The 27,936-nt window shown below is 41.7% G+C and overlaps 1 protein-coding gene across 3 annotated transcripts; it reads right to left on the reverse strand.

Annotated features, from left to right (window-relative positions):
• Positions 1–4,310: 4,310 nt before the first annotated feature.
• On the reverse strand, positions 4,311–27,764 carry LOC115114311 (dual specificity protein phosphatase CDC14AB-like). 3 transcript variants are annotated; one of them, XM_029642438.2, is made up of 13 exons: positions 27,452–27,764; positions 26,868–26,958; positions 24,837–24,912; positions 24,534–24,641; positions 24,371–24,450; positions 23,653–23,719; positions 22,527–22,677; positions 21,920–22,150; positions 21,154–21,292; positions 19,417–19,582; positions 6,714–6,799; positions 6,402–6,545; positions 4,311–4,951 (listed from the first exon to the last, which is right to left on the reverse strand). In XM_029642438.2, the coding sequence occupies exons 1-13, from the start codon at positions 27,495–27,497 to the stop codon at positions 4,948–4,950; spliced, it is 1,389 nt and encodes a 462-aa protein (XP_029498298.1). In that variant the 5' UTR covers positions 27,498–27,764; the 3' UTR covers positions 4,311–4,947. The 3 variants fall into 3 exon arrangements, with proteins under 3 accessions (XP_029498298.1, XP_029498296.1, XP_029498297.1); XM_029642436.2 differs by having other exon boundaries at positions 4,311–5,048; positions 27,452–27,763; XM_029642437.2 differs by having other exon boundaries at positions 4,312–5,048; positions 24,534–24,626; positions 27,452–27,763.
• Between the last annotated feature and the right edge of the window lie 172 nt (positions 27,765–27,936).

The raw sequence follows: 27,936 nt of genomic DNA on the forward strand, positions 1-27,936 counted from the left end.
CCGGAGAAAGTATCCAAATGAGTAAAACAGTGCCCCTCTGTCTCTGTATGTGTAGGCCATCTATCTAATGTTGTCTGGTCAAAAAGAGCATGACATTGTTGCCGCCCATAGTATTTAATACAAGGGAAGCCAGTGAGCATTTGGCCTCCCTTGATAAAAAAAGTATAAAATAATAGCCAATCAGTGTTGAGCTTAACTGAGTGAGCTCAACTGTGAATGGTCCTGGCGCACCAACAAAAGTGTCAAGGGAAGCGAGTTTGGATTTGGCTTCACTCCTATTACATCGCATTGAGAGAAATACGTGATTGACTGAAACAACTTGTTGCATCTCATTGTGTTGTCGTCCTCCGGTGGCTAGGTAGCTAGCTAAAATTGGCACTTTCCTAAATTAGCAATGGATGGAGATAGGGATTCAGACTTGTGGCTTTACTTAATTCTCCGTACTGGCCAATGATTATAAAGGCGATTCTGATCCATCCGTAAATTCTTATATTGTGCCCCTGGACTGAGAGGATGGAACTTCAATATGTAGCTAGATGTAGTAGGCCAACGTCAACTAGCTAACGTTTCCCATGAAAGGAAGTTAGGCTACTGAGGAAGTACTTTAGCCACGTAGCCTAGGACATCATTTTAAAAAATTGTGTACGGTATGACAGAGTCATAAACCGTTTCATCAACATTAAAGAGAGGAGGATGGCATCGGCGTTTCTCTACAAGTAGGGGGAGTCAACATGTTTTTTCAACTTGCACGCACGCATACACACACAAAAATCAGAACCATGGACATCATATTCAGCTTACGTTGATTGGACTAAATTGTTTTTGGTTTCTTTTAGTTGTCACTGTATTAGACGAAGCAGAGGTGATTATTTTGATGCTGAAGTTGAAATGATGCTGGAATAGTAGAGGCAGCTATTGTTTTCTTTACGACTTGCTGTAACTCTCCGTGGTTCTAAATCAATAGTTGTTTAGTAGTCCGAAAATATCGAAAACATTCACTTCCTTGACCATACTGTAGGTCATGTAACTGTTTGTTACATGCAATATGCTTTGTGGGCTTCACCAGACAGAGGTTGCTCTCCGGTTTTGTGATGTAACAAAGGTGTGGTTTAATTTATTCTGCCACTGTGTCGTTGTATTGTACTCGGCCTTAGGCATTGACACTGAGTGTACAAAACATGAAGGACACCTGCTCTTTCCCATGACAGACTGACCAGGTGAAAGCTATGATCCCTTATTGATGTCACTTGTTGGCAATTTTTTACAACAAAATCAACATTTTGCAATGGCCATCTCAGTCTCTGGGCTTGAAACCCCTTGAAAGCCTGTGGTTTGAATTGAAGAAGGCAGTCTATAAACGCAGACAAAGGATATCAAGGATCTGGAAATATTCTGTATGGAGAAATGATCTAAGATCCCTCCCAATGTGTTCTCTAATCTCATTAAACATTTTAGAAACAGGCAGTGTTGTTATCCTCGCCAGAGGAGGGTTCGAAAAAATTGAAAAGAGGGGTGCCAAAAATTTTAACCCCTATCGTTTTTATATTTTTTTTATTACTTCTTAAATAAAATATATTTCTTTGAGCAATTGTATTTGTATAAAATAATGTAATTTTCCCTTTTTTTGAGAACAAAATAATACCCCAGTCTTGAAATGCTTTATTTTATACAGTATTTTCTTTCTCATCTTCATCAAGAGTGCCAATAATGATGGACCTGCCAATAATTATGGACCTGACTGTATGTGTGCCAGCTGGGCTAGACATCAACCCCAGGATGATAAGAGAACCAGTAGGCACAGTGTCACTGGCACATCGTAACCCCAACTGCTGCTGTCAGCACAGCTGTCTCACCAACAGGCCAACGGGTGCATTTGTGAGCTACCGTCTGTGAAAGTAGTTATTGGAAGAGCATTTCATGCCTCAGGCACAGCTTGGCTGAGCAGCCTTAATGACTGCAACACAATTAATAACTTTGATCCTATTTTATCTGTTTGTTGTTTTATATCTGTGCTTGATTTAATCCCAAAATGATGTTCTCGCTGTAGTGTTCTAACTGAAGAACCCATCTAGCTTTATTTCTTTGGAATTTGATCTGGTTATATATAACCTACACCCAAAAGCACATCCTTGATGCTAATGACGCTTCAGAAGTGAACATGTACGATTAGATTGACTTGAATCTCGTTTAAACTAACTTGTGATTAAATTGTACTGCAGTGTTTGCTGTTGAAATATTACTGTTGAATTGCTTGTTTGCTCTTCAGAGAGCAAACATTTCCTTATCTCCAGCTGATGCAGGAGCTGTTTGTAAAGGCCATCAAATTAAACAGTTGAGTTTACCACAGTTCAGACCCAAATGTGCCAATGTGGGCTACCATCAATCATATACCAATACCATGGTACTGTATAACGGAACTATGTTAAAAATACAAAAGACAGGATAACAGGAGAAGATAATGATAACTTTAAAGATAGTCTTTCTTCACAACTTTACGCTATTCAAGGTGTTATACAAATCATTTCATGTCAGAGACTCCTGAGATACACTGCAGTCTTAGTTCTTTCAAATGTCACCATAATGCCAGAAGCTTTCATAACTCTGGTTTAACTTTCCCTAGCCTGGCACCAGTTCTGTAGCTATGTGCTTTACCCTGACATGACATGTACAAAATGACCGTTTGGCTTAAAGCACATACAGATCTGAGATTTAGCGAACCTTACCCGCCATTCCATCCTAAAGTAAACCTAAGACGGGAGCCATTCAAAACAATTGAAAGTGTGACCTTTGAGCAGAGATGCAATCATTGATTTGCGGTCTGAGCCACAAGCACAGGTTGGGAGAGAGTGTCTGTGTGAGGTCATTTAACTGGAACAGGGGTTACTCTGGGGCAAGATGAAGAATGCTATGAATGAAATCTGTACAGCTGGTCATTCATTTGGTCCCTTTGTTGTTGGGTGACTAAAGTTCAAACAGAGTTGAATGGAATTGCCCAATCTAGGGGGCCAATGCGTGTGCCCCTCTGAGGGGACGGAAGAAGTGACTAAGGGTAACCAAGGACCATCCCTTAAATCAACTATTCATTCACCACATTTTCACAAACAATGACACGTCTAAATGAAAATACTTTCGTCACATTGTATATAATACATCTTTTTTGATAATGAAATTGGCTCCTCTCACCAGGAATACACTCTGAATGTTTATCATTAAAATGTGATTTGATTTGAATTTAGGCCACCCGATAAATCGTCAATAATGAATTTACGTTAACCCACGTCATACCCAGTGTTCTAGAATGTAAGTGTTTGGTTAGTCGACATCTATACCTTCTGTTCTTATTCCCGGCGTGACATAAAAAATGAAATAGTTCACGAAGGTTATGCACTGGGCCTTCACTAGTCCTGAATTAACGGGCCGATATAGTCGTCTGTAGCACGGACGAAAAAACGTTTTCAAAAGAATTCTCAGTACCCCCACATCTTCCCACGGCTATGGAGTGGACACCTTGTTTGCAGTGTTCCCAAACTAGGCCTACATTACACTTGTGAGAAAGAAGTTTTGATTTATTACATAACATTTATGTACTTTTGTTTGGAGCGCTCCATCTGTGCATGAGTCTAGTTTCTCTTGCTGCGTTTACACAGGCAGCCCAATTCTGATATTTTGCCCAATTATTGGCAAAAGAGCTGATCTAATTGGTCATAAATATATGTATATACATGGCCTGCGCTCCTCATTTGAGAGTCCAAGCCTAGGGAGGTTACTATGAGTTGTTAGAAAAGTATTGAAAGTGTTCAATTTATTAACTGTGATGTTATTTCTGATATATACAAATGTATCAAAGTAAAGACGGATATATAAATTGCCTTTTACATTGTAGAACCAGTTAATTGGTTTACAATTTGGTAATGGTATGGTCACGTATGAGGCCAAGTAGGCCTATGGCATATTCACCATTGGATCACTAAGGCTGCGTTTACACAGGCAGCCCAATTCTGATATTTTTTTCACTGGTATTTTTTGGTATTTTGACCAATCAGATCAATTCTGAAAAACATCTTGTGAAGTAATCTGATTGGTCATAAAATACCAATTAGTGGAAAAAAATAATCAGAATTGGGCTGCCTGTGTAAACACAAGATCTGCAAATATATATATATTTTTAAAGGTAGCACTTCAATCTGCCTTGACTTCTGTTGATTTCCTGCCCTTACAACTGCTATACATGGTCCCTATTTTATTGTTGGAGATATTAATAAGCCGAAAAATGTGTCTTAACCTGCCATGTTTATGAGTCAAATAACATTTGCAGAGAAAGACAACTTATTTTAACAAGGAATGATTTTAATCAAATTTAAATGACAATGTACCAATAGTATTTCTGCAAAGTTTGCAGAAATACATTCCATATACGCCATACAGGCCTACTACTTAAAGTCATTTAAAACAAAACAATTGTCTCGAGCCTGTCAACAAGAGTCGTAAAAACAAGTCAGAAAAAAAGTGCTCAACCAGAGTCACTTCTGTTACAATCCAAATGTGTATTCACATAAAACAAATGGATCTCCTGAATGACAACATTCATAAGACAGCCACTCATGAATCAATTGAGTGTACAGTAGGATGTGTCCTCTTTTACAGCATCAATCACACAATATAAATCAATTAAATAACTGAATAAGAGAAAGCCATGATAAACATTCTCCTTGCACACAATTACAATGATAATAAACCCATTTTGAAATCAAACAATTACATTGATTGAAACGAGATCATGTCTACAAATCCAATTGCTACAAATATTATTTTTTACAGAGTAGATCTCAGGGGTAGATTAGAATTTTTTTGTTGTATTATTAAATGTTATTTAACGTGCATTTATAACAGAGACTATCATGCACATTTCTCCAGCGGTTGAGGGGGTTAACCTCCTGTCTCCTGGGGTCAACTGGAAGGTCAGAAGGTCAAAGATGAAAAGTCAGTGATCAACGTGGGCTCAGTGAATGGTAGTAGCCTTAGAGCTGAACATACTCAGGCTAAAGGGACTAGAAGGAGAGAGAGAGACAAAGGGAGAGATCATACAGTTGAAGTCGGAAGTTTACATACACCTTAGCCAACTACATTTAAACTCAGTTTTTCACAAGTCCTGACATTTAATCCTTGTAAAGATTCACTGTCTTAGGTCAGTTAGGATCACCACTTTATTTTAAGAATGTGAAATGTCAGACATTTCTCCAAAAAGTACGATCATTGTCCCCATCTGCAGTTGCAAACTGTAGTCTGGCTTTTTTATGGCAGTTTTGGAGCAGTGGCTTCTTCCTTGCTGAGTGGCCTTTCAGGTTATGTTGATATAGGACTCGTTTTACTGTGGATATAGATACTTTTGTACCTGTTTCCTCCATCATCTTCACAAGGTCCTTTTCTGTTGTTCTGGGATTGATTTGCACTTTTCGCACCAAAATACATTAATCTCTAGGAGACAGAACGTGTCTCCTTCCTGAGTGGTATGACGGCTGCATGGTGTTTATACTTACGTACTATTGTTTGTGCAAATGAACGTGGTACCTTCAGGCGTTTGGAAATCGCTCCCAAGGATGAACCAGACTTGTAGAGGTCTACAATTTTTTTTTTTGATATCATGGCTGATTTCTTTTGATTTTCCCATGATGTCAAGCAAAGAGGCACTGAGTTTGAAGGTAGGACTTGAAATACAGTGGGGCAAAAAAGTATTTAGTCAGCCACCAATTGTGCAATTTCTCCCACTTGTGAAAGTTCTCCCACTTGTTTGTAGGTGACCAAATACTTATTTTCCACCATAATTTGCAAATAAATTCATAAAAAATCCTACAATGTGATTTTCTGGATTTTTTTTCTCATTTTGTCTGTCATAGTTGAAGTGTACCTATGATGAAAATTACAGGCCTCTCTCATCTTCTTAAGTGGGAGACCTTGCACATTTGGTGGCTGACTAAATACTTTTTTGCCCCAATGTACATCCACAGGTACACCTCCAATTGACTCAAATGGTGTCATTTAGCCTATCAGAAGCTTCTAAAGCCATGACATCATTTTCTGGATTTTTCCAAGCTGATTAAAAGCACAGTCAACTTAGTGTATGTAAACTTCTGACCCACTGGAATTGTGATAAAGTTAATTATAAGTGAAATAATCTGTCTGTAAACAATTGTTGGAAAAATGACTTGTGTCATGCACAAAGTAGATGTCCTAATCGACTTGCCAAAACTATAGTCTGTTAAGAAGAAATTAGTGGAGTGGTTGAAAAACTAGTTTTAATGACTCCAACCTAAGTGTATGTAAACTTCCGACTTCAACTGTACATACCTGAACACATATGAAGATGGCACAAAAACACACACATCACACACACAGAAACTCACCTCTTAAGGTTACTAGCTGATGATGAGGAGCTTTGCACCAGCCTCTTGGGAGAAGAGGAGGAGGAGAAGGGGACAGGGACCTGAGATAGCCTGGAACACTTGGGAGGGGTGATAGAGGTCTGACTGGTCTTTGTCAAATTCAACCTGGAGAAGGATGGTAAAACAAAAAATAAGGCTTTATAACCATTTAAAAATAGTATAGCTCTAAAGTTGAACGCAGGGTTATGTCTGTCGATGTACGATGCAATCAACGTCAACAAAGTATTGATGGATGTTTAACCACATTCACTTTCGCACAGCACACGCACATACCGTGAAGTGGTGGCAGACCTGGATGAGCGACGGCCTTTCAAATCCCTGAGTTTATCTCCTTGGGTCAGACACTCCCTGTAGTTATTCTGCAGATGACAGAGAGAGGGCGACAAACCAAGACATGCAGTCGCAATCATTTCACATCCTAAGGAAAATGCCAGCCCTCAAAAGACTTAGACAGGGTCAGACCATTTCAGATTATAATGCAATGAATAAAACTGACCTGAATCCTTATTGTACCTGACAGACAGTCCTATATGTAACACCACATGTGTCAAATACGGGCCGAGTCTGGCACGTGACACATTTCTATCTGGCCCGTGAAAAGATTTGGGATGTCAATTCATTTTGGCCCACTTCCATACCGCCTGCTATGCGCTGCACTAGAAGTCACAGCAAGCAATGCCCGGGCCAGCCAGTGTTTAAAAGTGTTGTAAGCCAAATGTCCATGCCGAGTTTCGGTACCGACTAGTCATTGCTGTAACCTACATAAAATGTCATCTTGGTTATCAAAAGAGTTAAGATAAAGGATTCCCACGAGGGTATAAATTACTACTAAAGGACAATAGGACACACAAGCGAGTATAAATTAGTAAACTTTACAAAATTACAACCTGATGCGCCCGCAATAGGTGAATTCAAAGTTCATTTGCGTTGCTTTTCTGTGTCCCGTTTACGTTGCTTTTGTGTGTCCCATTTACAGCTCGCAGCAGAGGGAAAGTGTACAGACACATGCCACAGTCCTAGCTAAGCTACAAATATGTTGTGGTCTGGCAAATATGTTGTAGCTTGACATTGACTAGCCAAAAAAACAAAACACCATTGTCAAAGGAATTTAACAATTCCTATATATATATATATTCATTAACCAATTCAATTGAAATCACTGTCTGTTTCTAAGAATTTGTAAGATCCTCATTTGCATAAAACAGACAGAGACCAGTCTATCAAAATTAGCCAATAGCATTCTCGAGAGCGCTGCTCATAGAACCATGTACAACAGTTTATATATCACATATGAAGTCATAGGTTATAAAATGTCTCTCCTCCTCTCGACCAGGACAAAGCAGGTTCAAAAGTTAATTCCAACTCACTAGCGCACATACCTGACACACTATATCTGGTATAGTCTCACCATAGTCTATTACCACTTAGCAGACAGTTCCAGATAAGGAAAACCTGGAGGGGCTCTCGCTGTCTTATTTGATCGCCACAGAGTTATAGCTGAGTCGGTTCAAACATAGGTTAATGACACTCTTTGCTTACTTTAGACACACACACATACATTCCTTCATCCACAATGGTTATCATTTCCAATTACCCCTTGTCCATGCTACATAACCTCTTCCTTAGGAACTAACATTATTAATCAGATTTTGTAAAACAGGTTAGAGTTTAATTAGTTATAGTTCTATTTAAATGTAAATATTGTTTAGTCATTATTCATAAAATGCCTAACAACCATGCAAAGGAGAAATATGTGGGACTATTACAGCAACATTTGAGAAGTAGCCTAGGCTACCTACTCAAATCAAGACATTTTGAGTGCACCATACAGCAATGTTGCTTTCTGCCACACCAGTGATCCATGCAGTGCAAGAAATGTTTTTTTTTTTTTTAAATGTTACAACAACCGAGCTATGTTTTTGTTATTCGGCGTTATGAAATAATTTTTGATTAAGGTCACAGGAATGCACAAGCGTAGCAGCAAAGACTGGACAAATATCTCTTCTTTTGTTTCAATATGTTAAAATGCTATATGCAGAATCCTACGTAGATAAGTGGACATTGTAAAATGGACATGGGTAGCAGTTGTAGGACTACGCAAAAAAATGTTTTTAACAAATATAATAGGTTATGTCTGGCCCGCAAATTCGTTGAGCTTTTTCAATATGCACTGGTTGAGTTTGGCAGCCCTGTGTTTGTTGCACAATACATTTCTATCTGAACGTTCTGCGACATTACACCCTTCAGAACAGGACCCAGGACACCCCATTCAAACTGTAAAATCACATTTAAAAAACATACAAACTAACTCTGACCAAACCGGATTTATCTCAGGTAGGCAATCTTTCTATAATATTCGCAGCCTATTTAAATGTTCTTTATTCTGCCCACTCAACTCTACAGCCAGAAGTTGTCATCTCTTATGCTGAAAAGGCTTTCGACCGGGGTCCTGTCATTCCTTTCCTGGATTAAGATGTTGTACTCATCCCCAGTGGCTTCTGTTCACACCAACAATGTTACCTCCAGCTACTTCCTCTCCACAGAGGGCCAGGCAGGGTTGCTGTTTATCCGTATAGGTTAGGGTTGCTTATATCTGTGTAAGCCTCTTGCTATCGCCCTGCGGGCGGAGGAGAGGATTAAGGGAATACTAAGGGGCGACATAACTCACAAGGTGTCCTTATATGAAGACAATCTTCTTTTATACATCTCTAACCCTATGCCCGCTCTCTTAGACATGCTACAAGGTTTTGGGCCATTCTCTGGTTGTCAGCTAAACCTAACAAAAAGTGTGCTCCTCCCCATTAATCCATTCGCAGAAGGAATTGTGTATGCCAATTTCCCATTTAAGCATCAGGTCTTTAGTTATTTGGGGATAAAGGTTTAAGGCTTTAAGGCTCTGTCTAAACATAACTTCAAAACAATCCTGGAGCGCACTAAGCAGGATTTCATTAGGTGCTCGTCTCTTCCCATTTCATTAGCAGGTCGCATTCATTCTGTTAAGATGCCTTGTACTACCTAGGTTTTTGTACCTATTCCAAATGATGGCAATTTTTCTGCCAAAGTCGATGTTCAAACAACTGGACAGCTACATTTCCAACTTCATTTGGAATAAGTCAAATCCACGAATGAGAAAGGTATATCTAGAGAGGCCTAAGCCCACAGGCTTTTTTACACTACTACTGGTCAGCAAATATTTCTAAATGTGTTTATTGGGTTTCTACATTTGAAAACAAGGACGGCCCAACTTGGGCCATCATAGAGTTACAGTCAAGCCTTCCAATGTCTCCGGTATCGCTCCTGTGCTCCCCAATGCCCATAAACCTTGGCATCCATGTTTTGAACCCCATTGTTAACTCCCTTAAAATCTTGTCCCAATTCCAAAGTCACTTTAGCTTTTAACAAGCAAGTGGCTTCTCTCCATTAACATCTAATCATCTCTTCCCAGCGTCACAGATTGACACGGCATTCCAGTTCTGGCCTAGGAACGGTCTGCTGTTTTTTTGTGACCTATTTGTTGATAACACATTTGTCTCATTCGATACTCTGAGGGTTGACCATAATATTCCCAATACCCACTTTTTTTTTAGATACCTGCAAACTCGCAGCTTTGCCAAAAAACATTTCCCTTCATTTCCACTTGAGCCCAATAAGTGTCCAGTCGAGACAAAATTAGAAAAAAAATCCAGAAAATCACATTGTAGGATTTTTAATGAATTTATGGTGGAAAATAAGTATTTGGTCACTTACAAACAAGCAAGATTTGTGGCTCTCACAGACCTGTAACTTCTTCTTTAAGAGGCTCCTCTGTCCTCCACTTGTTACCTGTATTAATGGCACCTGTTTGAACTTGTTATCAGTATAAAAGACAACCTCAAACAGTCACACTCCAAACTCCACTATGGCCAAGACCAAAGAGCTGTCAAAGGACACCAGAAATAAAATTGTAGACCTGCACCAGGCTGGGAAGACTGAATCTGCAATAGGTAAGCAGCTTGGTTTGAAGAAATCAACTGTGGGAGCAATTATTAGGAAATGGAAGACATACAAGACCACTGATAATCTCCCTCGATCTGGGGCTCCACGCAAGATCTCACCCCGTGGGGTCAAAATTATCACAAGAACGGTGAGCAAAACCAGAACCACACGGGGGGACCTAGTGAATGACCTGCAGAGAGCTGGGACCAAAGTAACAAAGCCTACCATCAGTAACACACTACGCCGCCAGGGACTCAAATCCTGCAGTGCCAGGCGTGTCCCCCTGCTTAAGCCAGTACATGTCCAGGCCCGTCTGAAGTTTGCTAGAGAGCATTTGGATGATCCAGAAGAAGATTGGGAGAATGCCATATGGTCAGATGAAACCAAAATAGAACTTTTTGGTAAAAACTCAACTCGTCGTGTTTGGAGGACAAAGAATGCTGAGTTGCATCCAAATAACACCATACCTACTGTGAAGCATGGGGGAGGAAACATCATGCTTTGGGGCTGTTTTTCTGCAAAGGGACCAGGACGACTGATCCGTGTAAAGGAAAGAATGAATGGGGCCATGTATCGTGAGATTTTGAGTGAAAACCTCCTTCCATCAGCAAGGGCATTGAAGATGAAACGTGACTGGGTCTTTCAGCATGACAATGATCCCAAACACACCGCCGAACGAAGGAGTGGCTTTGTAAGAAGCATTTCAAGGTCCTGGAGTGGCCTAGCCAGTCTCCAGATCTCAACCCCATAGAAAATCTTTGGAGGGAGTTGAAAGTCCATGTTGCCCAGCAACAGCCCCAAAACATCTCTGCTCTAGAGGAGATCTGCATGGAGGAATGGGCAAAAATACCAGCAACAGTGTGTGAAAACCTTGTGAAGACTTACAGAAAACGTTTGACCTCTGTCATTGCCAACAAAGGGTATATAACAAAGTATTGAGATAAACTTTTGTTATTGACCAAATACTTATTTTCCACCATAATTTGCAAATAAATTCATAACAAATCCTACAATGTGATTTTCTGGATTTTTTTTCTTCTCATTTTGTCTGTCATAGTTGAAGTGTACCTATGATGAAAAGTACAGGCCTCTCATCTTTTTAAGTGAGAGAACTTGCACAATTGGTGGCTGACTAAATACTTTTTTGCCCCACTGTAGGTGGCGAGCTACACGATGACATATTGCAACAGAGTATTGAGTGTATCCACACATCATCATTTTGAATAAGGCGTGGGCTTTTGTCAAATGACAGATTGGGAAAAATACACCCAAATGTTGACATTTACATTTACATTTAAGTCATTTAGCAGACGCTCTTATCCAGAGCGACTTACAAATTGGTGCTTTCACCTTTGAGATGCCACCAGAGTCCAGCGACTGTGGGACATATGTTTTGGTCATGCCAATCTTTGACTGGCTTCTGGGACCCATTTGAGAGGCATTCTCACATATGTGTAATACAACTGTTAGCACCAACCCGGTCCCTGACATTTTTGGGGTACTTCCCCTAGACCAGAATGCTACCAAGCATCAGGCAAATGCGAAAGCCGCCCTCCTTTATGCAGTGGGTTAAGGAGGTGATGTCATCTCTGCCTCTGGAGAAGGTTAGGTACACTGTGCATGGGTCCCAACAACAGTTTGACTTAAACTGGTCCCCATTAACACAATACATGGAAAGTATTTTACTTAGTGTAACTTGCATAGTTTGGTAAGCGGTCATGTCTGTTCTAGTGGCCATTTGTGCTGATAAGAATTTTTATATAACTTTATCCCCATTGTTTTTATTTCTATTACTGTTTGTTTCTGTTTTTCTGTCCTATTTAACTTACTTTTATAGATGCCTTGGTGGGTGGGTGGTTTGTAGGGAGGGAGGGAGGAAGGGAGGGAGGGAGGAGATGGATGGGAGAATGAGGGGTTGGGGTTGTACTGTTTTTGTTGTTATATCTTAAGTCTATAAATAAAGTTAAAAAGTAAAACATACAAACAGGGATGGGGGGGTAACGGATTAGATGTAATCCGTTACATGTAACAGATATGTATAGTAATCAGATTACAGATACTTTTGAAAAACTAGATGATTACTTCTAGGATTACTTTTAAATTCAGAAAGGATGTTTGCATCATTTTATTTGGACACCTTTTTGTTTTCTCAATGACATTCAAATCAGCATTGAAAAAAAGGCTCAAGTTTACATTTGTTTCCGCCTGAGCGAGTCTGACCACAAGTCAGAGACCACTATGATGACACACCAAATGCGTTTGATGAATCTCGGGGAAAGAGCAGGAATAGGCTTTTGAAGGCATATAGTCCAATGGAGTGACTGCTGTTTGGCAATCAAAGATTATCCAACTTGAATAAATGCTTGGAGGTAAGGATAACAGCAGTGGTGTAGCCTACGGGCGATTTGGATATCACATATTATCTAAACTGAAAAAAAAATAAACGCAACATGCAAAAATGTAAAGCTTTTACTGAGTTACAGTTCATATCAGTCAATTGAAATAAATTAATTTACGCCCATATCTATGGGTTTCACATGACTGGGAATGTATTTATTTATTTTTATTTCACCTTTATAACCAGGTAGGCAAGTTGAGAACAAGTTCTCATTTACAACTGCGACCTGGCCAAGATAAAGCAAAGCAGTTCGACACATACAACACAGCGTTACACATGGAGTAAACAAACATACAGTCAATAATACAGTAGAAAAACAAGTCTATATACAATGTGTGCAAATGAGGTGAGATAAGGGAGGTAAGGCAATAAATAGGCCATGGTGGCAAAGTAAATACAATATAGCAATTAAACACTGGAATGGTAGATGTGCAGTAGATGAATGTGCAAAGTAGAAATACTGGGGTTCAAAGGAGCAAGATAAATAAATAAATACAGTAGGGGATGAGGTAGTTGTTTGGGCTATTTACAGATGGGCTATGTACAGGTGCTATGTACAGGTCCTGCCAATACAGATACAGTATGCATCTGTTGGTCACAGATACCTTAAAAAATGGTAGGGGTGTGAATCAGAAAACCAGTCAGTATCTGGTGTTACCACCATTTGTCTCATGTAGCGCAACACATCTCCTTTGCATAGAGTTGGTCAGGCTGTTAATTGTGGCCTGTGGAATGTTTTTTGTCCCATGCCTCTTCAATGGCTGTGTGAAGTTGCTGGATATTGGCAGGACCTGGAACACGCTGTGGTACACGTCGATCCAGAGCATCCAAAACATGCTCAATAGCAATGTTCCTTTAAGCTGCACACATGCGTGGGCGCTCAGCTCCCCTCGGCCCGCACAAAGAAGCACTCGATTGAACTTCACTCAATTTTCTAGAGTTTTCCTCTTTAGTTAACACTATCAACGTTTCGCTCTACTGTGGCAATATTAACCACATTCAATGTAACATATCGTAACAAAACAAACAATGAAGACGGTATGCTAAATTAACTTTGCTAGAGATTGTCTTGTAGGTAGAGTGCATTGGAGTAGGATTCTATTGCATTGACAGGCTCGAATCAGGCCTGTACTCTACACAGACCGGTGCGCCATAACCAATCAGAGCTGTAGTAGGCCTATATGTAAATAGCCATTGCCATATATAGATCTGTGCCATTCACTTTGAACTGGACTATGTTTAGGCTACAGTGTGAGTGGTCGTGACTCGAAGTGGCGGTTCTAGCTAGTATGGCTCCCTGGGCGAACCCCCCCCTTCAGCTTTTTTTTATCTAAAAAGTTATCCTTTTTAGATAAAACTATACTAAATATAATCACGTCACCAAATAACTGATTAAAACACTATTTTTCAAAGGTCTACAGTAGCCTCAGCAGCACTCTGTAGGGTAGCACCATGGTGTAGCCGGAGGACAGCTAGCTTCCGCCCTCCTCTGACTTCAATACAAAACCTAGGAGGCTCATGGTTCTCAAGACCTTCCATAGGCTTACACAGTAATTATGACAACTTCCGGAGGACGTCCTCCAGCCTATCAGAACTCTTGCAGCATGAATTGATATGTTGTCCACCCAATCAAATGATCAGAGAATTAAACTAGTACTGAAAGCATAAACTACTACTAGCTAGCACTGCAGTCTTTAAAATATGGTGAGTATTTGACTCAAAGAGAGGGAAATACAATAGCTTAACAGTTTAACAAATTAATTTCTTCCAAAATGATGGAGAAGCAAGAGAGAAAGATTGATTTTTTTCACTTTCACTTACTTAGCTAGCAAATGCAGCTAGTTTAGCCTACTGAAACACCCTGCTCAAACAGAGGGATGCTATGTTACCTAGGTGGCTATGACTGTCCAAAACAACACTGGAACTCTTCCAAGTCAAGGTAAGCGTTTGCTATTACAAAAGTATTGCCACCGGGGCCCGCCAGTGAAATGCATGATTGTAGCGGGTTTACTAACACGCTAGTTCTATTAGCTATGACGTTACTTTGGCTAATATGGTGACATGGTGTAGGCTGTGTGTAGCGGTTTGGCTTGGAAAGGTATTTTCGTCTGGTCACATACAGCTGATGTGTTGTGCATTGGAAGTCCACAAACGGAGGGAAGAGAAGGAATACAACAATGGCTGTTATGAGAGTGAAATCCGTTTACGCATGATCAGGGGTGTGTATTCATTCCGCCGATTCTGTTGAAAAAACGCTTCTTAAATGGAAGCAAACAGAACAAAATGGGGATAAACATACCAGAATTTGTCCAATAGAAACTTGTCTCTCGATGTGTGTGCACCTATACAGTTGAAGTTGGAAGTTTACATACACTTAGGTTGGAGTCATTAAAACTAGTTTTTCAACCACTCAACAAATGTATTGTTAACAAACTATAGTTTTGGTAAGTTGGTTAGGACATCTACTTGGCGTGTGACACAAGTAATTTTTCCAACAGTTGTTTACAGATAGATTATTTCACTTATAATTCACTGTATCACAATTCCAGTGGGTCAGAAGCTTATATACACTAACTTGACTGTGCCTTTAAACAGCTTGGAAAATTCCAGAAAATGATGTCATGGCTTTAGAAGCTTCTGATAGGCCAAATTACATAATTTGAGTCAATTGGAGGTGTACCTGTGGATGTATTTCAAGTCCTCCCTTCAAATTCAAAAGAAATCAGCCAAGACCTCGGAAAAAAAGATTGTAGACCTCCACAACTCTGGTTCATCCTTTGGAGCAATTTCCAAACTCCTGAAGGTACCACGTTCATCTGTACAAACAATAGTACGCAAATATAAACACCATGGGACAAGACCCATCATACCGCTCAGGAAGGAGACGAGTTCTGTCTCCGAGAGATGAACGTACTTTGGTGCGAAAAGTGCAAATCAATCCCAGAACAACAGCAAAGGACCTTGTGAAGATGCTGGAGGAAACAGGTACAAAAGTATCTATATCCACAGTAAAATGAGTCCTATATCGACATAACCTGAATGGCCGCTCAGCAAGGAAGAATCCACTGCTCCAAAACTGCCATAAAAAAAGCCAGACACGGTTTGCAACTGCACATGACAATCGTTATGTTTGGAGGAGTAATGGAGAGGCTTGCAAGCCGTAGAACACCATCCCAACCGTGAAGCACGGGGGTGGCAGCATCATGTTTTTATTTTTTATTTCACCTTTATTTAACCAGGTAGACAAGTTGAGAACAAGTTCTCATTTGCAACTGCGACCTGGCCAAGATAAAGCATAGCAGTGTGAACAGACAACACAGAGTTACACATGGAGTAAACAATTAACAAGTCAATAATAGAGTAGAAAAAAGGAGAGTCTATATACATTGTGTGCAAAAGGCATGAGGAGGTAGGCGAATAATTACAATTTTGCAGATTAACACTGGAGTGATAAATGATCAGATGGTCATGTACAGGTAGAGATATTGGTGTGCAAAAGAGCAGAAAAGTAAATAAATATAAACAGTATGGGGATAAGGTAGGTCAAATTGGGTGGGCTATTTACCGATAGACTATGTACAGCTGCAGCGATCGGTTAGCTGGAGGGGGTGTGGGGGTGCTTTGCTGCAGGAGGGCATGGTGTACTTCACAAAATAGATGGCATAATGAGGAGGGAAAATTATGTGGATATATTGAAGCAACATCTCAAGACATCAGTCAGGAAGTTAATGCTTGGTCGCAAATGGGTCTTCCAAAATGGACAATGACCCCAAGCATACTTCCAAATTTGTGGCAAAATGGCTTAAGGACAACAAAGTCAAGGTATTGGAGTGGCCATCACAAAGCCCTGACCTCAATCCTATAGAAAAGTTGTGGGCAGAACTGAAAAAGCATGTGCGAGCAAGGAGGCCTACAAACCTGACTCAGTTACACCAACTCTGTCAAAAGAATGGGCCAAAATGCACCCAATTTATTGTGGGAAGCTTGTGGAAGGCTAACCGAAACGTTTGACCCAAGTTAAACAATTTAAAGGCAATGCTACCAAATACTAATTGAGTGTATGTAAACTTCTGACCCACTGGGAATGTGATGAAAGAAATAAAAGCTGAAATAAATCACTCTACTATTATTCTGATATTTCACATTCTTAAAATAAAGTGGTGATCCTAACTGACCGAAGACAGTGAATTTCTACTAGGACCAAATGTCAGGAATTGTGAAAATCTGAGTTTAAATGTATTTGGCTAAGGTGTATGTAAACTTTCGACTTCAACTGTACGTTGTAAACTTTCATTCATAGGCTAGGTTAGCAACCTCCTGATGGGTATAGGGACAATCTGAGTATCATGTAGTAGACTAAACCTATTGCTTTCATTCATAGGCTAGGTTAGCAACCTCCTGATGGGTATAGGGAAAATGTGAGTATCATGTAGTAGCCTAAACCTATTGCTGTTACATTGAACTGGGTGAATGGAATATGAAGTCATCTGTCACACCCTGATCTGTTTCACCTGTCTTTGTGATCGTCTCCACCCCCCTCCAGGTGTTGCACATCTTCCCCTGTGTATTTATACCTGTGTTCTCTGTTGGTCTGTTGCCAGTTCGTCTTGTTTGTTCGAGTCAACCAGCGTTTTGTGTTTCACCTGCTTTTTCTAGTCTCTCTTTTCTTGCCCTCCCAGTTTTGACCCTCGCCTGCCTGACCACTCTGCCTGCCCAACCCACAGCCTGCCTGACCACTCTGCCTGCCCAACCCACAGCCTACCTGCCACTCTGCCTGCCCAACCCACAGCCTGCCTGACCACTCTCTCTGCCCAACCCACAGCCTGCCTGACCACTCTGCCTACCCAACCCACAGCCTGCCTGACCACTCTCCCTGCCCAACCCACAGCCTGCCTGACCACTCTTCCTGCCCAACCCACAGCCTGCCTGACCACTCTGCCTGCCCAACCCACAGCCTGACCACTCTGCCTGCCCATCCCACAGCCTGCCTGACCACTCTGCCTGCCCAACCCACAGCCTGCCTGACCACTCTTCCTGCCCAACCCACAGTCTGCCTGACCACTCTGCTTGCCCAACCCACAGCCTGCCTGACCACTCTGCTTGCCCAACCCACAGCCTGCCCACAGCCTGCCTGACCACTCTGCCTGCCCAACCCACAGCCTGCCTGACCACTCTGCCTGCCCAACCCACAGCCTGCCTGACCACTCTGCTTGCCCAACCCACAGCCTGCCCACAGCCTGCCTGACCACTCTGCCTGCCCAACCCACAGCCTGCCTGACCACTCTGCCTGCCCAACCCACAGCCTGCCCAACCCACAGCCTGCCTGACCACTCTGCCTGCCCAACCCACAGCCTGCCTGCCAACCTGTACCGCTGCCCCCCTCTGGATTACCGACCTCTGCCTTACCCAGACCCTGAGCCAGCCTGCGGTCTGGTACCGTTGCCTGGCCTCTGGTTTTATGACCCCTGCCTGCCTTGACCTGTCTATTGCCTGCTCCTGTTAGAAGATTAAACTATTGTTTATTCGACGTGGTCTGCATCTCGGTCTTCCCTTCATACCTGATATCATCCAATGACTTGAGACATTGTGTTGTTGTGTGACAAAACTGTACATTTTCAAGTGGCCTTGAAAAACTGAAGCAAACAGAGTAAATTAAGAGTTCCTATCAGAAAATTCAGGTAGGTCCCTTCCCATTTTGTTCCGTTTGCTTTCGTTTTGTAACAGAATCGGCATAATTAATATGACCCAGTGGAAAGCCAGTAAACTCCCCTGTGGTACTGTGCTCCGTACTGTCAAAAACTAGTTTAATAAGACCACGAGTGGGGATTTTATTGCTCAATCGAAAGCTGATAAAAAAATGTTTTGAAATACATAGGCCTAACGGACAAATGCTCAAACTCACACTCTTTTGATAGACCCAAACAGCTGCAAATTATCAAGATATCAGTGTCACCAACAAAAACGTAAACAATAGGCCTCTATAGCAAATGCAGCATATGGCATACATTTTTCACATGCAAAAAGAAAGCAATGTGTTAGAAGCAGCCTATATAACCAACCCATTAAGTAAAATCCAACATCTATTTATGACCAGCTATGTAAACTCCAACAATGATTTATCCTGCTGTTCAATTGGTAATATTGACTTATGTCTTCTTCTAATGCCTCTTAAGCAGGTTGACATTTATTGGGATGAGTCTTGTCCTTGAGGCAGAACTGAGAGATTTCCACTAGATGGGCCAGCTGCAGAACACAAATTGTCTATATTGTAAAAATGTATAAAAACCAAAAATACAATTTGGTCTTAATTTAAGGTTAGGGTTAGGCACTAGGGGTTAGCAGTGTGGTTAAGGTTAGGTTTAAAATTGGATTGTATAACTTTGTGGCTACTCTATGCCACCTAGTGACCACTCTGCAGAGCTGCCTCCAGGACAAGATGCATAACGAAAATGCTCTTAAAGGGAAAGTAATCAAATCAGGTTACTGAGTTTGGGAAATCCCAAAATTACATTACTGATTACAATTTTGGACAGGTAACAAATGAATCACATTTAGAAAGTAACCTACCCAACCCTACAAAGAACCATTGCCAAAGTCACTAACCTCATCCAGGCTGAAGGACTTATAAAGAACGGTGTTGATTGACAGGTCGTCCATGCTGGAGACGAGGCAAGTCACTTCCTGGTCCAGCTTTGGCCGCTGGCGACGCTGCTGCTGCTTCTGTTTGGTGCGATGCATGTCACCCTGCACCCACATACTGTGCTGCTTACTAAAGAGAGAGATAAGGAGTCAGGAGGAGAAAAATATTCAACTGTACCAAACTTCCACAGATATAAGAGGCAGATTATAAACTAAAATGGATTAAATTGTTTTCCTCCTCAATCTACACACAGTACCCCATAATGACAAAGCGAAAATAGGTTTTTAGAAATACCTTATTTACATAAGTATTCAGAACCTTTGCTATGCGACTCGAGCTCAGGTGCATCCTGTTTCCATTGATCATCCTTGAGATGTTTCTACAACCTGATTGGAGTCCACCTGTGGTAAATTCAATTGATTGGACATGATTTGGAAAGGCACACACCTGCCTATATAAGGTCCCACAGTTGACAGTGCATGTCAAGCCATGAAGTTGAAGGAATTGTCCATAGAGCGCCGAGACAGGATTGTGTCGAGGCACATATCTGTGGAAGGGTACCAAAAAATGTCTACAGCATTGAAGGTCCCCATCAGCATTGAAGGTCTCCATCATTCTTAAATAGAAGAAGTTTGGAACCACCAAGACTCTTGCTAGAGCTGGCCGCCTGGCCAAACTGAGCAATCGGGGGAGAAGGGCCTTGGTCAGGGAGGTAACCAAGAACCCGATGGTCACTCTGACAGAGTTCCAGAGTTCCTCTGTGGGGATGGGAGAACCCTCCAGAAGGACAACCATCTCTGCAGCACTCCACCAATCAGGCATTTATGGTAGAGTGGCCAGACGGAAGCCACTCCTCAGTAAAAGGCACATGACAGCCCGCTTGAGTTTGGCAAAAGGCACCTAAAAGACTCTCAGACCTTGAGAAACAAGATTCTCTGATCTGTTGAAACCAAGATTCAACTATTTTGCCTGAATGTCAAGTGTCACATCTGGAGGAAACCTGGCACAATCCCTACGGTGAAGCATGGTGGTGGCAGCATTAGGCTGTGGGAATGTTTTTCGGCGGCAGGGACTGGGAGGCTAGTCAGGATCGAGTGAAAGATGAACGTAGCAAAGCACAGAGAGATCCTTGATGAAAACTCTCCCCAGAGTGCTCAGGACCTCAGACTGGGGTGAAGGATCCCCTTCCAACAGGACAACGACCCTAAGCACAAAGCCAAGACTCTGCAGGAGTGGCTACGGGACAAGTCTCTGAATGTCCTGGAGTGGCCCAGACTTGAACCCGATCGAACATCTCTGGAGACCTGAAAATAGCTGTGAAGCGACGCTCCCCATCCAACCTGACAGAGCTTGAGAGGATCTGGAGAAGAATGGGAGAAACTATCCAAATACAGGTGTGCCAAGCTTGTAGCGTCATACCCAAGAAGACTCAAGGCTGTAATTGCTGCCAAAGGTGCTTCAACAAAGTACTGAGTAACGGGTCTGAATACTTTTGTAAATGTGTCCATTTTTGTCCATTTTTGCTTTGTCATTATGGGATATTGTGTGTAGATTGATGAGAGAAAAAAACAATTGAATCCATTTTAGAATAAGGCTGTAACATAACAACATTTACAAAAAGTCAAGGGGTCTGAATACTTTCTGAATGCACTGTATCTTTCACTGGGTCTTAGTGTGACATATTGGGGTTTATTCCTTACTCTTCTAGAAAGTCCTGCTGAGGTCCGATGATGGATCCAGGCCTGCAGATCCTGATCCAGGCGATGGCGTCAGCCGCTGTGAAACGATAGTGCTTCATCAGGTAACAACCTATCAGAGTCCCCGTACGACCCAGACCCGCTGTGAATGGACAGAGGGGAAGAGTGGGCAGAAAAGAGTGAGAGTGAAGAGAAAAGACAGTTCTTTATGAGTGTCACACACCTGGCTTTGTGCTTGTTTTCACCACCCTCCATCTTCCGCATTATCCCCAGTGTACTTATACCTGTGTTCTCCGTTTGTCTGTTGCCAGTTTGTTTTGTTTCATCAAGCCTACTAGCATTTTGTCCCATGCTCCTGCTTGTCTCTAGTTCCTCTTTTCTACCATTCCCGGTTTTGACCATTCTTCCTGCCCTGAGCCTGAGCATGCCTGTACCTTGCCATACCACCCTGGAGTACTGACTTCTGCCTGCCCTTGAGCTGTCGTTTGCATGCCCTCCCTGTTTTTGTAATAAACTTTTGTTGCTTCGAAACAGTCTGCACCTGGGTCTTCTCCTGAGCCTTGACATAGAGAGTAATGGCGAGAGAGGAGTAAGCCTACTGTTGAAATGTCAGCCTATTGCTGCCCTCTAATGATGAGTCTCTGTGTCACTGCATGCTAGAGTCCAACACTGAATAATGACCTTATTTACTACTGAACAAACAGCAGAGCTAAGTATAACGTACATGACGGCTTTATGAACTCATTAATACACACACAAAGCCTCTTACCCTTGCAGTGGACAGCCACAGCGCCCTCTGTGCTCTCACACACGTGGAGGAAGCGTCGTGTGATGAGGTCACTGGGAGTGGTTCCATCCACGAAGAACAGGTCATGGTGCTCGAAGCCGCCGTCAGTGAACCGCCGTCCGTCGTAGATCTTCCTGTTGAGCCGCACCACGGCGGTTACATGATGCTCCTGGAAATACCGGAAGTAGGCCTCTGGAGCATGGAGAGGGTATCCTGTGAGGGAGGGGGGGACAGGGTTGGGGTCAGTGCTATTATAGTGGAGGTTGATGAAGGACAGTCGTTTGGGGTGGCAGGTAACCTAGTGGAGAGTGTTGGACTAGTAACCGAAAGGTCGCAAGATCAAATCCCCAAGCTGACAAGGTAAAAAAAAAATCTGTCATTCTGCCCCTGAAGAAGGCAGTTAACCCACTGTTCCAAGGCCGTCATTGAAAATAAGAATTTGTTCTTAACTGACTTGCCTAGTTAAATAAATGTAGGTATTCTGTACTATCAACTGCCATTCCATTTACTGTGACATGACAAGCGCTGTAATTGTCTCTTAAAACCATGAACTATGAAAAACATGTATAGGCAGCAAGGGAAAAGTCACCATTCTCTATCTTGCTTCTTGGGTGAGGTCCACTAAAGGCCAAAATCTTCCCAGGAATAATCCAGTTCATGTCTCCATTCTCCACTCGCTCGTAATGCTCATACTCTTCCACATCAAACGTCTCAAAGTTGAAGAATCCACATTGCAGGGCCTACGGATGTAAAAAAAATAAAAAAAGCACACAGGGTGGTATTGAATCAAACCTGACATTAATTGTTGTTCACAAGAAGACCAGTACTTAGTAGCCACTTACATACACAGTAGAGTCATTACTATAGACATATCCTTGCAGTCACAAGGACCTGTGTCAACGTGGGGCCAGGAGAAATTGCGGCTCTTCCTCATCTCCTCTTTTTCTCTTATTGATTACGCACTCCATTGCGCAACCCTTCTGGTCTTCACAATTCGCTGGCACTTGATTGGTTAACCAATCCATTAACTGGATATAGAGTCCACACACCAGGTTGCGTGTGAAGAATTGAGTCCCTGACTAAAAGGCTAGGGTGACCACCAACACATAGAGCAGGATCGCATCCAGGCGAGGAACATTTTGAAATGCTCAGATAGAAATGTTTTGCAGAGAACTAAGATGAGTCCATATTCTACATAGTTGAGAATCATGTCTAATCTAAATTCTATATTTCTATCTGAACGGAACATTCTGGAGTGAACCCATGATGTAACCCTTCCTCGATGTTGATACATGCTAACCATGTTTCTCCCCCTGTGAGCATAATTGGACTAAAAGATTAACACTGCGAACAAGACGGAGAGAGGGAGGGAGAGAGAGGGGGATATTGAGAAAGAAAATGGATTCGTTGAGGCTATTTAACCTGTCTATGGGTCCTTTCAAACTCATAAAAAGGCTGGGTAATATGTTATAACATGTTTAAATGCTACACCATTGTAAATGCCATAACTGTTAATACACGATGGAATACTCATTTATTAAGAGTATGTACTACTTATAAAAAGTGTATTAATACATATTACTGACAGTTATAACTAATATCAAGCATTGGAAGACACCAAATACCCAGGACAAGAGGGACAGTCTAATAATATCTCCTTGTTTATAGTAAATAGAAACCCAAGGCTCAACTGAAAATAAACAATGCATTTTTACCTTGCGTATTCCTTGTAAACAGTCTAGGATGGTCAAATTGTACGTGCAGTCTCCGAGAGCAGCGTCCCTAAAAGAGAAGAACAAATGGTGAGTTCATTTCACATTTAGGGACTATTGTTGGCTGTGCATCACAGTGTGTTGAAATGGCCTAACATGCTTGCTGGAAAAGCACTATTTCCAACCATCCTGTTGAACATGAAATGGTCGTCACTTCAACAGCTAACCTCATTATAAGCGTTTCCAATGATATTTACTCAACATACACCCAAACGGTGACAGTGTCATTTGGTATGGTGTCGTATCATCCTGTGTTGTCAGGATGATGGGGTTACAATGTGGCATTGAGTCATCAGGAATCTAGAAAGTTCTGCAGGAATTTTGCCATCATTCGTCCACATTCTCATTTCAGTCAGTGGCACAGCCCGGCTAAACTGTGATTTGCGGCATATCGGAGTCTAATGCGAGCACATGGATACCAGTTATAGAAAAGAAACAACAAATATTCCCCTTTGTTCAGCGGTACGCTACTTTAACATTATCGGTGACAAACATTAGGCAGTTAGGCATAAAGGCATTCGGCATGAAATTTGGCAGTATTTGTATATGAACCATTCATGCAGGGTGTTATGTACGCAGCATTAGCCTAACAACCTCTAAATGTAAGATTGGGCGCTAGAGTAACTGAATAGTTAGCTGGAGAGGTGTTTTGTTTGTTTACCTGAAAGGCAGATATGCAGTATTGTTTCCTGAGATGAGGCTCCTGTAGGCCTCCTCTGGGCTTCTCTTCAAATAGATCACCTGAAACAGACGTGGGCATGCGTGCGTACGCATTAGAGACAATAAGAGAATAACATAATAAAGACAAGAAGATGAACACTCACAGAATAGGCACCAATAAGTACTGCAGCATTGGCCCTCTTCCTCTGGTCATAGCTGGTGTAGTGAATCACCCTCTTTCTGGAATGAGTGAAGGACTGAAAGAAACCAGACTATCAACATTTCAAATCATGAGGTGTTTGTTAAACGGCTTCTACGTTTGGTTTTATAGGAAAGATTGTGTTGGAAATGACATTGCGATTACACAGTAATAGGAGCAACTTCATGGAAAGGGTTATCAAAAGGGTAAAGTAAAGTGCATATTGAGGAAACCCCCTTGGAGTAATGGTAATGTATCTGTGTCTTACCTTGAGCTTCTTGTTCAGTTTACAGCAGTACCTGTACAGCATGCCCAGATTCAGGGGTCCAAAGTCAGCATAGAAGCTGAGACACAAGCCCGAGAGAGCAAATGTAAATAATGTAAGGAATAGTATAACTATTACTCTTCAGTGGAGGAAGGTAATATTACGTAGGCCTGAATACTGTAAATTAACAACTACAGAATAAGGTACATGTAATACACATTTTTTAAATGTAGAAATCAGATTATAAAATCCAATTTTACACATGGTAACTGGTTGCCATTAGGCCTAGACCTACTGATTATTGGTTAGCCTAAATCCAGAGGCAACACGTGTTTTATCTATGTGCGCTACAGTGTTCTGAGTGACTCCCGAGTGGCGCAGCGGTCTAAGGCACTGCATCTCAGTGCTTAGAAGCGTCACTACAGACCCTGGTTTGATTCCAGGCTGTATCACAACTGGCCGTGATTGGGAGTCCCAAAGGGCGGTGCACAATTGGCCCAGTGTAGTCCGGGTTAGGGTTTGGCCAGGGTAAGAATGTCTTAACTGATGTTCCTAGTGAAATAAATGTTAAATATTTTTTTAAATAATAAAACAGTTGGGTCTGACATTTTTGACACACTTGATAAAGGTGAGCAAAGATTACTGTATGAAATAAATTATTTAAATGCTAAACTATATTGTACACTCACATTTTTGGGGTACCAAAAAATGTCTGCAGCACTGAAGGTCCCCAAAAACACTGTAGCCTCATTCATTCTTAAATAGAAGAAGTTAGGAACCACCAAGACTTGTCCTAGAGCTGGCCGCCTAGCCAAACTCAGCAATCGGGAGAGAAGGGCCATGATCAGGGAGCTGACCAAGAACCCGATGGTTACTCTGACAGAGCTCCAGAGTTCCTCTGTGGAGATGGGAGAACCTTCCAGAAGGACAAAAATCTCTGCAGCATAACACCAAATCAGGCCTTTATGGTAGAGTGGCCAGATGGAAACCACTCCTCAGTAAAAGGCACATGACACCCCACTTGGAGTTTGCCAAATTAAAGGACTCTGACCATGGGAAACAAGATTCTCTGGTCTTGAGAAACCAAGATTGAACTCTTTGGCCTGAATGCCAAGCATCACGTCTGGAGGAAACCTGGCACCATCCCTACGGTGAAGCATGGTGCTGGCAGCATCATGCTGTGGGGATGATTTTCAGTGGCAGCGACTGGGAGATTAGTCAGGATCGAGGGAAAGATGAACGGAGCAAAGTACAGAGAGATCCTTGATGAAAACTTGCTCCTGATCACTCTGGACCTCAGACTGAGGCAAAGGTTCACCTTCCAACAGGATCATGACCCTAAGCACACAGCCAAGACAACGCAAGAGTGGCTTCAGGACAAGTCTCAATGTCCTTGAGTGGCCCAGCCAGAGCCCGGACTTGAACCCAATCGGACATCTCTGGAGAGAGCTGAAAATAGCAGTGCAGCGACGCTCCCCATCCAACCTGACAGAGCTTGAGAGGATCTGCAGAGAAGAATGGTTGCAACTCCCAAAATACAAGTGTGCCAAGCTTGTTGCGTCACACCTAAGAAGATTCGAGTTTGTAATCACTGACAAAGGTGCTTCAACAAAGTCCGGAGTAAAGGGCCTGAATACAAGTTGTGATACTAGTTTTTCAATTTTTAATACATTTCAAAAAAACTTTGCTTTTTTGCTTTGTCGTTATGGGGTATTGTGTGTAGATTGATAAGGAAAATGTTTTATTTAATCAATTTTAGAATAAGGCTGTAACGTAACAAAATGTGGAAAAAGTGAAGGGGTCTGAATACTTTCTGAATGCACCGTAAACCCCCGGAGTTTGCTAAACGGCATAGGATTGGTACCGGTGCTTTGGTCAGATTACATGAAAATAATGCTGATTGGCCACACACACAACTTGTTAAGGTCAACGGCATCATGAAATGTATCCAGTACATCTGTCTCCAGACATGAAACCCATTGAAAACCTGTGGTTTGATTTGAAGAGGGTAGTCCATACAACAGGCCTACTTACTTCTCATAGAGAAATTCATCATCTGTGCTGAAGTAGTGAGAGTTTGCTGTAGTTTTCGGTTTGGTTCTAAGGGTTGCAAAATACAACCGGTCTGTAAGAGAATGAAGACCATGTAAAACAAGGGCAAAGAGATAACAACAATAAGAATAATCATATTTATTTTCCCACGCTCAGTGACCCACATTGGTGGTTCTTAAACCCTTTCCATTTCCCGAGGCTTAGCCTTCTTTGTTTCTTCCAAAACATCAAACATATTAACACCGGAAATATAAAGTTACTCTTCCATTAAAATGTGAGTCCATGTAGGCCTATGTTTGGGCTGGTGCAATCAAATTTCCGTTCTGGGATATTAATAAAGTACTAAAGTCACTAGAAACTGAACAAACAATGCTCATAGAAACTAACTACACGAATGAAAAGCATTGATTCCACATACAAATGAGTTAAACAGCTGTTAAATCACGTTCTAAACGTTGGTGGGCGAAAGCAATCTAATGATGTGCCTGACCAACACGTCCATGAACTCTCGCGCAATAAGTGGATGTTATTCAAGCCAAGTTGCGCAACTACTTTTATTTAGTTACCTTTGATGAACTCCGACGCTCCAAGTAGTACATATTCATCTGCCATTTCATTCGTCGTTGTTAAAATCTCAAAATGATATAGGGTCCTTCAACAGATGAATTGGAGATGGAGGGCGCAAATTGTTGGTGCAAAAAGTTATTTATACGCGCCCCCTTTTCAACTAAACTACAACACACAATACGAAATATTCCTCTTGATTATCTTATATTGACGAACTAGTGAAGAGTCAATAAAACATATGTTTCTTAACCTCAACACAGGGCACGTCGCTATGGTTTAGTTGAGTCCGGCCAATCAGCATTTAATAGGAGGCGGCTCTGACCTAAGAAGTAAATCCCCTGTCAAGTGTCTGGGCTGCGCAGTGATGGTTACTCATCTAGCCTAGCCAAGTACAATAAGTGCCACGTCTTTTACGCATAAGGATTCAAGAATGTTCTCTGTGGATTTGAGTGTCATATTTCAGTTGTTATTTTACATTCTTAAG

This window comes from Oncorhynchus nerka, linkage group LG9b, assembly GCF_034236695.1.
Source record: "Oncorhynchus nerka isolate Pitt River linkage group LG9b, Oner_Uvic_2.0, whole genome shotgun sequence".
Lineage (NCBI taxonomy): Eukaryota > Metazoa > Chordata > Actinopteri > Salmoniformes > Salmonidae > Oncorhynchus > Oncorhynchus nerka.

Coding starts and splice junctions, on each gene's coding strand:
- LOC115114311 (XM_029642436.2), bottom strand. CDS start 27,497: ATGGCAGATGAATATGTACTACTTGGAGCGTCGGAGTTCATCAAAG. Junction 19,583..21,153: donor CAGCAGGACTTTCTAGAAGA/GTAAGGAATAAA, acceptor CTCTCTCTTTAG/TAAGCAGCACAGTATGTGGG. Junction 6,800..19,416: donor AGTCCTTCAGCCTGGATGAG/GTTAGTGACTTT, acceptor TGTCATCTGCAG/AATAACTACAGGGAGTGTCT.